The sequence below is a fragment of the Cervus elaphus genome, chromosome 14, assembly GCF_910594005.1.
Source record: "Cervus elaphus chromosome 14, mCerEla1.1, whole genome shotgun sequence".
NCBI lineage: Eukaryota > Metazoa > Chordata > Mammalia > Artiodactyla > Cervidae > Cervus > Cervus elaphus.
In genome coordinates, this window is record NC_057828.1 from 57,920,462 (window position 1) to 57,935,423 (window position 14,962).

The 14,962-nt window shown below is 42.7% G+C and overlaps 1 protein-coding gene across 5 annotated transcripts in view; it reads left to right on the forward strand.

Moving 5' to 3' along the window:
• The window catches only part of RABGAP1L (RAB GTPase activating protein 1 like), a 671,327-nt gene that overhangs the window by 651,060 nt on the left and 5,305 nt on the right, over window positions 1–14,962 (forward strand). For all 5 annotated transcript variants that reach the window (XM_043922777.1, XM_043922776.1, XM_043922781.1 and 2 more), the window contains 4 exons: window positions 5,276–5,380; window positions 7,684–7,767; window positions 11,136–11,207; window positions 13,521–13,718. In XM_043922777.1, coding sequence (XP_043778712.1) covers window positions 5,276–5,380; window positions 7,684–7,767; window positions 11,136–11,207; window positions 13,521–13,718 — 459 coding nt within the window. The remainder of the gene's footprint in view (window positions 1–5,275; window positions 5,381–7,683; window positions 7,768–11,135; window positions 11,208–13,520; window positions 13,719–14,962) is intronic.

The window sequence follows — 14,962 nt, forward strand, 5'->3', positions numbered from 1 at the left end:
TATTTCTCCACCTCCAATAAATTTATTTTGTAGATTAGTCTGGAAAAGTTGCTAGAGTCCTCCTGAAATAATTATTGAGTACCTAGGTATCTCATGGAGCTACTAGATCAGTCCCAAAAGAAAAGATTCCTTCATTTATTCCTTCTATTTCCCCCCCTCATGGCTGTCATTCTCTTTTTAAAACAGTAAAGACCTGGCCCCTCTGCCTTTTGAAGCTTATTATCTAGATGAAAGAATGAAATTGCTATGCCATTGAATTGCTAATTCAAAACTTGCTATCTCCTCCTAAAATCTGATCTTGCAGTTTCTGCCCGAGTGGGGTTTATATCGAAAAGCTGTCCCTGCAGTTTAGGTACCTGGCCCCTCCAGACTTCGAGGAAGGGCATTAGCTTGAGGCTTTGCCTGCCTTTACCCAGTTTGCCCAGTGCTTTTTCATTCCCAGCTTAATCAAAATCAAATCTCTTAATTCAAATAGCAGAACATTGGCAAACATTAAGCAAGCATGAAAGCAGATTGTATTTGAGACAATATGAAAACCAAATAAACACTAAATAGGTAATCAGGTACAAAAAAAAAACACATTCTTTCCTACCCATGTCATTTTAGAGCTGGCTTCAGGCTCCCTGGGCACCAGCAGCTCTTCATGTTTCTCTCTGACAGAGCCTTCTCTTTTGACAACTTGTCCCCGACCCTCTGGGGTAAGGACTTCAGTAAGGACTTCTCAGTGATCAGAAATGAAAAAAAGATGCATCTCCAGTTCAGTTTTGGTTACCTGCCCTCAGGCCCTTCCTGTTCTTTCTGTTCCAGAGGAACAAAAACAAGAGACACAACCAGTGCTTTCCCAGTGCAGACTGGGCCCAGGTCCCTTCTGACCACAGGGAGTTTGTGTTGAATCAGACACTGCCTGTCACAAGTGACACATTCTTTTGTTCTGTTTTCAACTAAACAGTTGCCTTGGTTAGTCCTTTGAGAAATCATTTTTGAAAGAGCCCCATCCCTAATGTTAGAGCGGAGCCTTCTGAGAAGTTGGTTCATGTTGTAATCACAGATCAAGTGCCTGTGTCTCTCATTTATATGTCATCAATTCAGTTCAGATCAGTCCCTCAGGTCATGTCCAATTCTGCAACCCCGTGAACTACAGGCCTCCCTGTCCATCACCAACTCCCGGACTTGACTCAAACTCATGTGCATTGAGTCGGTGATGCCATCTAACCCTCTCATCCTCTGTCGTCACCTTCTCCTCCTGCCTTCAATCTTTCCCAGCATCAGGGTCTTTTCAAATGAGTCAGTTCTTTGCATCAGGTGACCAATGTATTGGAGTTTCAGCTTCCGCATCAGTCCCTCCATTGAATATTCAGGACTGATTTCCTTTAGGACTGACTTGTTTGACCTCCTTGCAATCCAAGGGACTCTAAAGAGTCTTCTCTAATGCCATAGTTCAAAAGCATCAATTCTTCAGTGCTCAACTTTCTTTATGGTCCAACTCTCACATCCATACATGACTACTGGAAAAACTATAGCTTTGACTAGATGGACCTTTGTTGACAAAGTAATGTCTCTGCTTTTGAATATGCTGTCTAGGTTGGTCATAACTTTTCTTCCAAGGAGCAAGTGTCTTTTAATTTCATGGCTATAGTCACCATCTGCAGTGATTTTGGAGCCCTAGAAAATAAAGTCTGTTGCTGTTTCCATTCTTTCCCTGTCTGTTTGCCATGAAGTGATGGGACTGGATGCCATGATCTTAGTTTTCTGAATGTTGGGTTTTAAGACAACTTCTTCGCTCTCCTCTTTCATTTTCATCAAGAGGCTCTTTGGTTCTTCTTCACTTTCTGCCGTAAGGGTGGTGTCATCTGCATACCTGAGGTTATTGATATTTCTTCCAGCACCCTTGACTCCAGCTTGTGCTTCATCCAGCCCAGCATTTTTCATGATGTACTCTGCATATAAGTTAAATAAGCAGAGTGACAATATACAGCCTTGATGTACTGCTTTCCCGATTTGGAACCAGCCTGCTGTTTCATGTCCAGTTCTAACTGTTGCTTCCTGACCTGCATATTATATATCATAGAAGTTAGATAACAATTAGAAGGCTTACATGGTAAATAATCTGCCTGCAATGCAGGAGACCTGGGTTTGGTCCCTGGGCTGGAAAGATTCCCTGGAGGAGGGCATGGCAACCCATTCCAGTATTCCTGCCTGGAGAATCCCATGGACAGAGGAGCGTGGCAGGCTGTAGTTCATGGAGACACCAATAGTTGGACACAACCGAGAGACTAACACTTTCAGAAGGTTTCATATCAATAAGGCATTATGAGATGTTGGTCCGTGATTAGAAGATGATAATGACAAGTGTCCACTCAGTCTTATCAAACTGTGGTGAAGGTTTTATCATTCGGGCACAAAGATAGAATTTGAATATCTGTCTGTTTAGTATTCTGTTCCTGGAGATGCCTTTAAAGTTAAAAGATGGTTTCTACTTAAGCAGGGTATAGAGGTTGGCTGTACAGAGACTCAGAAGACTGTTTTTAGAAGGAGGAGGACGTTAATTCAGATCTGGTTGTATTTTGATGAGCAGAATCACCCCTACTTCACTGTCAAGCTTGAAGGAGAAATTCTGGATGCAGCTTCCAGGGACTTTTCCCATGTGGGACCCAGAGCAACTCCTACAGATGTCAGATCTGAGAACAGAAATAGAGTGAGGTCACCTGACCTTGGCCTCGTGAAGAACGTGCAGCAGTGTACATTTTATGTGTACATAAAAATGATAGACCTTCTCATCATACGTATCTAAGTGTTTATTAAAAATTTCCTCAAGGAAGTGGATTTTTTTTCCCTTTTCTTATAGAACCAACTTTCCAAAATTGTAAATATTTAGATATGCTGAGGAATTTCAGAAGCTTGGTGCTAAATGTTAGGATAGCATCGACTCTTCAGAGGTTTACAGAAGGCTCACAGTTTGAGTGAATCTTCCTTCGAGAAACCAAGCTTAGAAAACATTTGTTTCAGAGTGTCATGATATGTGCTATTAAAAGGACCATTCTCTTTACAAAATGTAACCTGCTGGGGGTACAGTAAGAGGAGGTTAAAGTGCAGTCGTCTTTATTAGCAAGGCTGTCACTCAGAAATTCTGGCGTAGAACCTTAACCAGTGGGCAGCCATTCTAGGGAGACAGATCTGATAAGATTTTTGCTTCCCGGGTGGCTCAGACGGTAAAGAACCTGCCTGCAGTGTGGGAGACCTGGGTTCGATCCCTGGGTCAGTGAGATCCCCTGAAGAAGGAAATAGCAACCCACTCCAGTATCCTTGCCTGGAGAATTCCCATGGACAGAGGAGCTTGGTGGGCTGGAGTTCATGGGGTTGCAAAGAGTTGGGCACAACTGAGCCACTAACACTTTCACTTAAACACTGAAGCCATCAGGACCTCTTTTTTTTTTCACTAGAAAATTGAATTTTTTTTACGTAAAAATATTTTCAAAGGCTAATGCCATAGTGGAACAACTGAAGGATAGTTGAACCAAACTCTCGGGGAATTAGAGGCACATCCACCAATGCAAGCTCTTGATTTGCCACTGGGAGACCCTTCATTAGAGACTTTGGGGAGCATCTCCCACTTTGTGGGTCACTTGTCATCAGGTTTGCAGCTCTAGAATTCTCAATTTTGAGTGTCCATAGTCAGTATCAATCATCTAGTATCTTACCATTTATTAAAACTTAACTTGTAGTATATATGTTGCTTTTTTTGAGGCCCACCTCTCCTTTTAGGATGTGTTTTTTGCCGTGTAGATGTTCTTCCTGAAATCTAATGTATCAGAACAAATATCAGAGTCTTCAGAAGGAATTTTTCACTTTAACTACCCGGCAGTTCCAAGTTATCTGAAAACAGCTCTGAGCCCTCGGCTGTGGGGACATCAGGAACTGGAAGACAGAGCCGAGAAGCTGGAAGGTAGTTTCTCTGCCAGGACCCAGCAGACTGTGCTGGCCCGGCCATCTGGACATGTGGGAGATGCCGCAAAACACAGACAGAGGGCCACCTGGCCAGTTTTCACAATGACTTCGACAGCGTTTTGCTGCTGTCAGCCAGGGATGGCTTCTTCAAAGAGCTGCCTGTATTCAGTGTCTGTCGTTTTCTCTGCTGAACTCATCCTGTGGCCCCCTTCCCCAAGCCTGCTTCTCTGATAACTCAGAGAACCACGTCCATTCACTCAGTAATCACTTACAGAGCATGAGCTCTGTTCCGGTCCTGGGCTTGGTGCTGGGGGTGTAGTGATGAGCGCAGGAAAGAGGGTTCCTGCCTCCTAGAGCTTGCAGCCAAGTGGGCAAGACACATACATCACACACACAGTTTATCACTCTAGATCGGGGCAAGTGCTACCAGGGGGAATACAAGTTTAGATGAGGGTGGGGAACCGATTCGGATGGGCTGAGTGGGACAGGGCTGAGGCCACCCTGTGCTGCGGAAGTGAGCTTGAAGCCAAGACCTAAAGGGTGAGGTAAGGGCCCTAATGTGTAAAGCAGGCAGACACACGTTAACTAAGTTAAATGTACACACACACACTGCTTTCATGGTGAATTTTGGCTCTGTATCCAAATTAAGAGCAGAGCACCCTCTCTGAGTTTTCTTGGCTGTTCTAGAAATACGGTCTTGTGTGCCTGGATTCCTGGTCCTTACTTCAGTTTGCCTCTGGGCTGTTCCTGTTACGGGTTTTTGGTCTTCATTTGTCCTTACTGTACTCCCTGCTGTTGTGAGTAGCCTGAAGGGCCAGGTTCCCTCAGCTGATCTTTAAACTTGCTCACCGAGCTGTGGTTTGCGGGTCAGCCTGTCTGTTCCTCCTCCTCTCTGGCTCCGCCCCACACATCACCGGGTAGAAGCTTCCCAGGGAGGCTCCAGCCCTTCATCCCGTCCTACCATAGCCTCAGAGTCTATGCTGTTGTGGCTGCTGAAAATGTGGAAGAAACACTTAGAAGGAGCATGCCCTTCCATGCCATTCACATCCGAATTCAGACTGTGACTCTGATCTTAGATGTGTGTCCCAGTCCGGTTATTTGATCTCTTCAAATCTTGCTATCATTAGCTGGAAAATAATTTTTGCTCTGAGGATTAGAGATAACGTGTGCTGAGCATGCCGTAGCTAGTTGGCATTCATTGAAAGCAACCACCTCCACCCCCCACCCCTGGGTGAGCCAGAGGGGAAGAAAGGCTTCCGGGGGTGTTGCCCCATAAAGTATGTACATGATTTCTTCACCTTCCTCATGACTAATGTGCTCTGATTTGCAGGCAGAAGACAAGGCAGATGTGCTGAATAAGGAGCTTCTCTTGACCAAACAGAGGCTGGTGGAGACCGAAGAAGAGAAGAGGAAGCAGGAGGAAGAGACGGCTCAGGTAACAGGCATGCAGGGGATGGGTAACTGGTCTTCATGCAGGTGCATTGGTTCCTGGGCTTGATTAACACTATAAACAAGAAGTAAAGTTGTTGTTGTTGTTCAGTCTCTCAGTCGTGTCCAACTCTTTGTGACCCCATGGACTGCAGCACTTCAGGCTTCCCTGTCCTTCACCATCTCTCAGAGCTTGCTCAAACTCATGTCCATTGAGTCGGTGATGCCATCCAACCATCTCATCCTCTGTCGTCCCCTTCTCCTCCTGCCTTCAATCTTTCCCAGCATCAGTTAAATAGGAAGTAAAGTTAAATTTGTTCTAAATCAAGGCTGGTGCTAAAGCGGTACATGTGAGTAGCACTGAGTCATTTCTCCTGAAGGGTGTTAGGAGAGGTGGCAGCATTTCCACCCTGGAACAGCTTTCAGGAATTTGCCTTCACTGAGATGTCTAGCAAGAGCGTAAAGTCTTCTCGAAGTTTAAGAACTTGGAATTATGACCCAAGAGCTGTGACAAATCTGTAAATTTCGTGTCGCATCTCCAAGATGACTGACTTCTCTGAAGTCATTTATGAGGATCGTTAAGCCAGATGCCTACAGAGATCTCTGCTGAGATTTGCCTCCATCAGTCATGCTTCATTTTCTGGATTGATGGCTTTGAAGAAGGAGCACCAACATTTCTGTTCCTGGCAGAACTCTCAAATGGTATTCTCTGAGGGAATAGAAAGAAACCCTTTGGGAACCAGCCTTGAAGTTAGCTCCCTCCTGTCTTCATGTGAGTGGTGAGGGTGATCAGCTGGAAGACATGCCATTGCCAAGGAGCCCCAGAGGTGACCGTGACAGCTGGAGTCAGAGCTTCCGGCTTCCCTAAGGAAGAGCAGGCTGCTTCACCAGTGGTCTCCATCTCTGTCCCAGCCAGGCACGATTAGCTCAATTATTTTAATGAATCTCATTCGGAGACATCAATAATACTAAATATAAAACAGAACACAAAGCATTTCAAAGACCTCCTTCCAAGCAACCAGCAAAAGTTCCAGTAAAGTTACTAATGAAAGGATGTGTTATTTAGCATCTTCTGGAATTTATAAAAAGTATTCCATGATTTTCATTTTTCTTCCCTAAATAATGAAATGTTTTGGCAATTACAGTGGACCAGGAATTTTTTTTAATGTAATCAAAAATATTCAGGGGCTGATTATCTGGTTTGATCTTGGCATTTTGATGGGTTTTACTCTTTTATTTCCTGCTTTTTGAGGGCCCACTTCAGTACTTTAGGGAAAGAATAAAGCTATTAACAAAGGAATTTAATCCATGATTTTCCCTTTGTGTGTGTGTGTGTGTATCCTATTTTAATTATGGTTCCCTTGTGAGATAGAGATTATTCTCATTTGTCAAATGAGTTAACTACAACTTAGAGAAACTGAGTGAACTTACTCAAAGCCTCTCAGCTACCTAAGTTGACCCTGAGTCAGTGGAGCCTTATGGCAGAAGGGACAAAGGGCATGGTTGATGTCCTTGAATTATGGAAGATAAAGAACAGAGACCAATAAAAACAAATAAGTTTGAATCGGTATAACCTACAAATGCTCTTAAAATTTTAGAATGTAGCAAATATGGAGAAACTCCCAAATCTTCTAATGAGAAGTGCAGCTATCAATTTCAATAACTTGTGAATTTGGAAGTACCAAGTATCCTCCATTCATATTTTGGGATGCTGCAAAGCAAAATTCATCAATTGTTTTCTGATTGTGTACTTGTAGATTAACCAGGGTTGGGTTTCGTTTGGTCATCTTGGGAGAATTGAATTCTTTCCCTTTTATCTGGTAACATCTAAACCTTTTCATTGCTCTAACCTTCTTCTTGAGCTGCCAAGCTACAGAAATAACTGTGGTTTCAGGTTCAGCATTCATAATTTAGTATTTCTGTGACTGTAACAAGTACTGCATCATGTGTCACTTTAACTTCTAAAGTCAGTGTTTCTTTAGTCCGCACCTCTATTTCTGACTCCAGTCCCAAAAGCCTCTTGTTCCTTCCTCCAGAGAGGTAACAACAGAGTCGATATGAGATGAGAAAGAAGGCCTGAAGTGTTTTTTCAGTAGTCTGTGTTAGAGCATCGAGAGCACATGCAGTGTTTGCCTTGATGCTTTTTGTTTTAGACTCATGAGAATAAAGATAGCTTCTGAATGGACCCTTATTCAACAGTTGTTTACATCGTTGTTGACTTGGAATCAGGCAGACTTGAATATGGACATTGGTGGAAATGTGTAAAGATTTTGACTGAGTCTTGATGTTTCTCATTCTTACTCTTTATAGCTAAAAGAAGTCTTCAGGAAACAGCTAGAGAAGGCGGAATATGAAATCAAGAAGACTACAGCTATCATTGCCGAGTATAAACAGGTAATGTGCCCCCGTGGGCTTCATCACTGTAGAAGTATTTGTTTCGCTCTTATCTTTGAGGAAATTTTGTTTGTTTGTTTTTAGAGTTTCCAGAATAGTTGCTGCACTGCACGGATTATATTTGTTGGCTCATTTTCTCCTCTGAAACAGACAGTGGTTAGACATGCTTGCTGATAACATGGGAAGTTTAATTGAGCAAAACAATCTGTTGGTTGTTTTCAATGTTTGATAGATTTAGAGGAATGAGAAATCTTATTGCCATTGGGATCCTGTCTCTGCCTTACTCAGAAGCTAATTTCCAATAGATCACATTTGCCAAGCACTAGAATTTAGCATTTGTACAGCTCGGAGATCTGCACGTCCTTTGCTGTCACAGTAGAGAACACGAGAGCTCTTGTCCGCACATGCCTGTGTGGCCTTTCCCAACAGAGGCTAGTGCCTAGCAGGAAACCTCTTGTGAACCTTAAAATGATGTTTTAATGGTTGCGGGGGGGCTGGTCTCCTTGAGGATGTTTCTGGTCTCATCACCAGACAGGGTCTCAGAAAGCCTCCATTCCGGCTCCAGTGGTCCCTGCTGGTTAGGCTGGGGCACAGCCAGGAATCCGCTTGTTGTCATAAGACCCTGACTAGACTGTTCAAGTTCAGCTTTCTCAAATTATTAAGGCATCATATGCCACCTACTTACCCAGAAATTTCCCTAGGGTCTCCTGTTTCACAAAAGAGTTGGAAGTCTAAGTCTTACTTTTTTAAAAAGTGGTTTTTTGCTTGTAAATAAAATGTATGTCCCTTGCGGAAGTGCAGAAAAACACAAAGAAAACAAACCTTCCTTAATCTTTCCAACTAGAAAGAATCACTTAATACACTGAGTATGCTTTGTTGCTATTGATACGTAAATAAAAATGTCAGTCACATTGTTCATGCTTTTGGAGGAAAACTAGTTCATTTGTTGTTATGACTATCTTTCCACAAGGATTCTTCCCTTTCGTGGAAGATTCCTTAGAACTAAGGCTTCAAATCTATCTTACTCTGTTTTATAATCTGTTTATATGCTTATTTATCTATACATATATATAATCAAAATATGTTTATTTAATGCCTGCTGCATGTGAGGTTTGATACTTTAGAGGAATAAAAGAGAAATTGATCCAGTTTTTCTCCTCTGGAAGCTAATCTTGTAATAGGTAAAACTTGGCCATAATTAAGAGGAGAGGGAATTATGTATGGGAGATGAGGAATCCCTTCCTGGAGAAGGGAGTGATTTGAGTTGTGCTTCAAAGATAAGGTGAGGTTCAGGCATCTGGAGATAGAGAAGGAAAGGCTGGAAATGTTGGAAAGGTTGAAAAAGCATGTGCAAAGGCATGGGAGGTTGATTAGTGACAGTTTTGTTTAGCAAGAGTTTCAAGTAGGCAAGAAAAGCAAAGATGAGTTGGAGCCAAGGTCAAGAAAGGTCTTCAGGGACAGGCTGAGGAGTTTGGATTTCATTCTGTTTGTAGCAGGACAGTGGCATGACTGGGAACATGGAACTGGTATTACTCGGTCACAGGGAGAGATGTGGAAACAAGTGGAGAGATGTACAGGCAAAGAAAGGCACAGAGCAGTAAGAGGCCAGCTGAGACAAGACAGGGTCCTGAACCACAATAAATAGTAGTGACAATGGAGAAACAAGAAATACAGGAGAGTTAATAAGGAAATGTTGAATTTGGATAACTAGGAGAAGGACTGGTTAGACATTAAGCAGTACGAGGATCATCAAAGACCACGTGCTTGTCATCACTGCAGATGCATTTTTTCCATCACATTAGGCCATAGGTGGCCTCCATATGCAGCACTTTTCAAAGAGCAGTCCTTGGGACGATTCTTGAATGTTATCTGGCAAGCACTTCAAGCAACAGACCCATCTCTTTGAAGATAATTAAACATATAATCCAAATGCATTCTGTAGTTGGAATTGGCTACTATTGGCTATATTTCAGAAGGTTTGGGCTTATTTAAAATGGTTTATGGTTTTCCAGAATTGCCAGAGAGATTGCTTCCTTTTAACGTCAGCCAGCACAGTCCTACGTATTGTTTCCAGGCCTGGATCTGGAGAAACTAGAGACTGAACTCAACAAGTTCTGATCTCTGAAACTATAGACTGGGATTTTTTAAAGTGTCTGTTTTGATAATAGAGGTAGACCTTTTATGTGTTTAGTCCAGATTGCATTTGAAAAATTGACATCCCCTAAATGTTTTATTCCATTTTTTTTTCCAAAATAAAAGATTCTTACTTCACTCAGGCTTAGTAAGACTTGACCTTCCAGTTTTATATGTATATATATAGTATATATAGGGCTTTCTAGGTGGCACAGTGATAAAGAATCCACCTGTCAATGCAGGAGATGCAAGAGACACAAGTTCAATCCCTGGATCGGGCAGATCCCCTGGAGGAGGAACCCACTTCAGTATTCTTGCCTGGAAAATTCCATGGACAGAGGAGCCTGGCAGGCTACAGTCCATGGGGCCACAAAGAGTCAGACATGATATATATATGTATCTCTGTGCCCAGTCTCTCAGTGTATATACATGTACACACACACGCACACATGCATGCACACACACACATTTATATTTTGGTGGACTTTGAAAGCACTTATTTCTCTCTGTTCCCTGTGCTTGTTTGCACCTTGTTTCAGAATCAGAATAACGAGATGTTATTTAATGGTCCTATACTAAACCCTTTATGTACATTTTCTTTCCCAGTAATTATCACAGCACAGTACTTTTCAGTCATGAAGAAACTGAGGCTTAGAAAGATGAGTGAATATACCCAAGGACACCGTGCTAGGAAGTCATAGAGCTAGACTTCCAGGCATTTCATTTTATGCTATGTTGCCAAACCTCTTGTTTCAAGTTTTAAATCTCTATTACTTTCTGTTCATTTTAACTTTTAAAAAATTCACTCTGCCACTTCCTAAAGAAACTTTTGTGATTGAAAACAGAAACTCTTTGTGTTGCAGCAGAAAGGAGACATCTTTGATTCACAATTCTTTTCATCAGATTCCTAGGATAGTACCTTGCCCAAAGTAGACAGTCAGCAAGATTCCACAGATTGATTCCAAAGTGAGGACAGGAATTCTCTGGAACCAGTCATGAAAACTAGTGACAGACATAAATCAAACTTATCCCCTGTGTTTTTTCTACTGACTGAGATAGAAATGTGCTTTACACACAGAAGAGGCTTAGGCTTTCTGCTGCTCATTGTGGGAATGACTGGCAAATTTGCAAAATTTCTTCTAGTGTCAGAGATGCTAGAGTGAATAAATAGCTATGTGCACATGCTACATGAGTTGTTCTACCTTCTAATAAAGCAGCTCTTTTCTTTCTCTTAGATCTGTTCCCAGTTGAGTACCCGACTGGAGAAACAGCAAGCAGCCAGCAAGGAGGAGCTGGAAGTGGTAAAGGTGAGGAAGAATGAGACGGTTCTGTGATGCAGTGTCTTCCCAGTTCACGTCATCTTAAGTGAGCGCCTGATCCCAGTATATGATGACACACCACAGGCAGGACAGCCTCTAAATACAGTCCCCACCCCACCTTTGTTACAAAGGGTTTAGGAATTATGGAGAATAGGATTCACCTTTGGACTGGGATGTGGGCCAGCCGAAAGCCCATAATCCTTGTGGGCTGTCAGAGACAGTAACAGGAAAAGAGGCTAGATTTCAGCCTTGGCACACGAGGCCCCTGAGCTCTCTTGCGTGTTGGCAACCTGGGAGCCCTCTGAAGCCGGCATCCCAACTGTGCCTGGATTGATGTGACTTCAGTGTGTGGCCCAGCAGGACCATCCCATCACTCTGTTAAACAGGAGACACCTCAGCCGGAGGTGGATTCTTCCATCAGTACTTTAGAGATGTAAGGAAAACCTGAAACATTTATAGGGCTTCCCTGGTGGCTCAGACAGTGAAAAATCTGCCGGCAATGCAGGAGACCCGAGTTCTAATCCCTGGGTCAGGAAGATTCCCTTGGGGAAGGGAATGGCAGCCCACTCCAGGACTCTTGCCTGGAGAATTCCATGGACAGAGGAGCCTGGTGGGCTACAGTCCATGGGGTCACAGAGTCACACTTATTTATATGCTGCCCCCTCGTGGTAGAACTACTTGTGTTTCTTTTCTATTTGAAAAAAGCGATAGCTTATTCTACAGAACCGGGAATAAACCAAGTGGATTGGTATTCTTTAAGCAGCAGCGTTGGCACAGCCCACTCTTGGGACAGTGTTAGAGAAACCTGATGCAATTCAATTTGAATATATTCAGGTTTATACAGCACTAGTAAGCAAATGCATTCTAGGCACTTTCGCATGTCATTTAACAGCTTGACAAGTTTTTTAACCTCAACTCAGACAGTAAAGAATCCACCTACAACGCGGGAGATGTGGGTTTGATCCCTGGTTACGAAGATCCCCTGGAGGAGGGCATGGCAACCCACGCCAGCACTCTTGCGTGGAGAATCCCCATGGACAGAGGAGCCTGGTGGGCTACAGTCCTTGTGGTTGCAAAGAGTCGGCTACGACTGAGCAGCTAAGAACAGCTTTATTTTGTGCTCCATAAACTAGAGGTATTACCTACCTCATAAGGTCATTTTGAAGATTAAATAAGATGATGTATATAAAGTGCTTAGTCTAGAACTTGGCACACAATAAATGCTCAAAGAATACATATTTTATAAGTTATAGCCTGAAAATCTGAGACATGAGAACTGAAAAATCTGAACCTTGCTCTGGGAAGGTGACTTTTGGGGCTTTGGGCCTGGGAGACATGCTTGGACATACCAGAGAAAGAATTTAAAGACCAGTGGAATGAAGAAGCAGCTAATGAAAAGATGATACCAAAGCCTTTAGGCCTACATGGTGGGGTCATGCACGGTGACACAGAAGTGTGAGCATGGTTACTTTGTGTGTGTGTGAAGAGAGGAGCATGGTTATGGCAAGGGACATGCTGAGCTTGTAACAGTAGGGCATCAAAATAGAAATGTTCTATAATATCCCTTATCTCTAAATTTTTTGAAGATATTTTAAGAAAACAGCAGTTCTGTTGTTGCTAGTGTTCAGTGCTCTCTGCTTGATTGACAATCCAGGCATGTAACCCGATGACTTTTATCCCTTAAACAATAATGACCATCTTTCCTTAAAGTTGAACAAGAGGACATATCTTGAGTTGGCCAAAAAATTCATTCGGGTACTTCTATACCATCTTATGGAATAACCCAAACGAACTTTTTGGCCAACCCAATACTTGTTTGTTGCTAGGGTAGACTTAGGTTACTCATAATGACCTTCCTTGTCTACCACAGGCAAGTTTACTTGTACTCTTTAAGCTTCTTCATTTGTAGATGGGGATGATAATAGTACCTAGTCATATGGTAGCTCTAGGGTTAAATGAGGTAATTAATGCACGTAGAGTATATGCCATGGGCTTGGCATCCAGTAAGGATAATGGTAGAATAAAATTTCTAGAACACATTCAAGAAAATGCTATAACACTTCCTATCTCCAGACTTTTTCTATAGACACTTGAAGAAAAAGTAGCTCCTATCTTCGACAGTTGGGTTTTGTGCTGATTATAACCATTTTGGTCATAGCCCAAGAAAAATACTTTCATAAATGGGCCTTCATTTGATGACCAGAAGCAGTGTCTAAAGAAATACCGTATCACAGTGTCTCAGGACATGATATATGCTATGAAATATGGTTTGATACTGGTTATCTCTTTTGGGTATTTCAGGGTAAAATGATGGCATGTAAACACTGCAGTGACATTTTCAGCAAGGAGGGTGCTTTGAAAGTAGCGGCCATAAGCAGAGAGGACCAGGGGATGGAATCGGATGACGAGAAGGACTCTCTTAAGAAGCAGCTGAGGGAGATGGAGCTGGAATTGGCACAGACCAAACTGCAGCTGGTGGAGGCCAAGTGTAAAATCCAGGTTGGTGATTTGATAAAAGACTGATAAGAAGAAAAATTAAAGTCAGTGGCCCAGGATATTCTAGGACTGTAGAATATACCCATCAAGCTTAGAATCATGGAAATGTTTCACAATTCATACCGTATATGATGAATACATTTTCTGCCCAGTAATGAGTTGTATTTTACGTCACTTTTAAACACTGATATAAACCAATCAATCCTAAAGGAAATCAACCCTGAATATTCATTGGAAGGACTGATGCTGAAACTGAAGCTCTAATACTTGGGCCACCTGATGCAAAGAGCCAACTCATTGGAAAATACCCTGATGCTGGGAAAGATTGAGGGCAGGAGAAGAAGGGGACGACAGAGGACGAGATGGTTGGATGGCATCACCAACTCAATGGATATGAGTTTGAGCAAACTCTAGGAGATAGTGAAGGACAGGGAAGCTTGGCATGCAGCTGTCTGTGGGGCTGCAGAGAGTCGGACACAACTGAGCAACGAAACAAAAATAAACACATAGTTTTAAATAAATTTTTAATAATTAAATTTCACACCACACATACACACACACACACACACACACACACCAAAAATAAACACAGTTTTAAATAAATTTTTAATAATTAAATTTCACACCACACCACACACACGCCCACACCCCCACACCCCCCCCCCCCCATGGGAACTTAAGCATATGCCTTTTTAGTTTAACCTGAGAATTTTTTTGCCATGGTCCTTTCGCATTGAACTTGGTCACTTAGCTGATGCTTAGAGTTGAAAAGCCACACCCCTCCTGCTCTCCTCGCCCTAACAGTTGAATGTTGGCTGACGGCCATTCTTTTCTTTGGAGTCCCTTTTCATCTTTACCTGATTTTGCCGAATCCCTTTCCCCATAATCTCGTTCCACTTTGGAGGATATCAGAATTAGGAAAACAGTCCTGGCTTCTGATGGACTGTTCCCATTTCCTTCTACCAGTGATCCTCACCCTCACTGTGTCCTGCCATGGCCTCCACTGCACCACGCTAATGATCCTGAACTTTCTGCACCAGACCTTGTACATTCTCAGGGCCAAGGCTGTGTGTTGGGACCCAGAACTCATTCATGCTCACACTATCAGTAAAACTTCTTTCCATCCATATGCTTATGTTTACCTGTGGTTTTAAACATCTTCTCTCAGGTTGCAGCCTAAATTGGACCTAAATTGTAAGGGGGAGGAAAGGGTAAAATGAGGTTTCCTGTCACGGATCAGAGAAAGC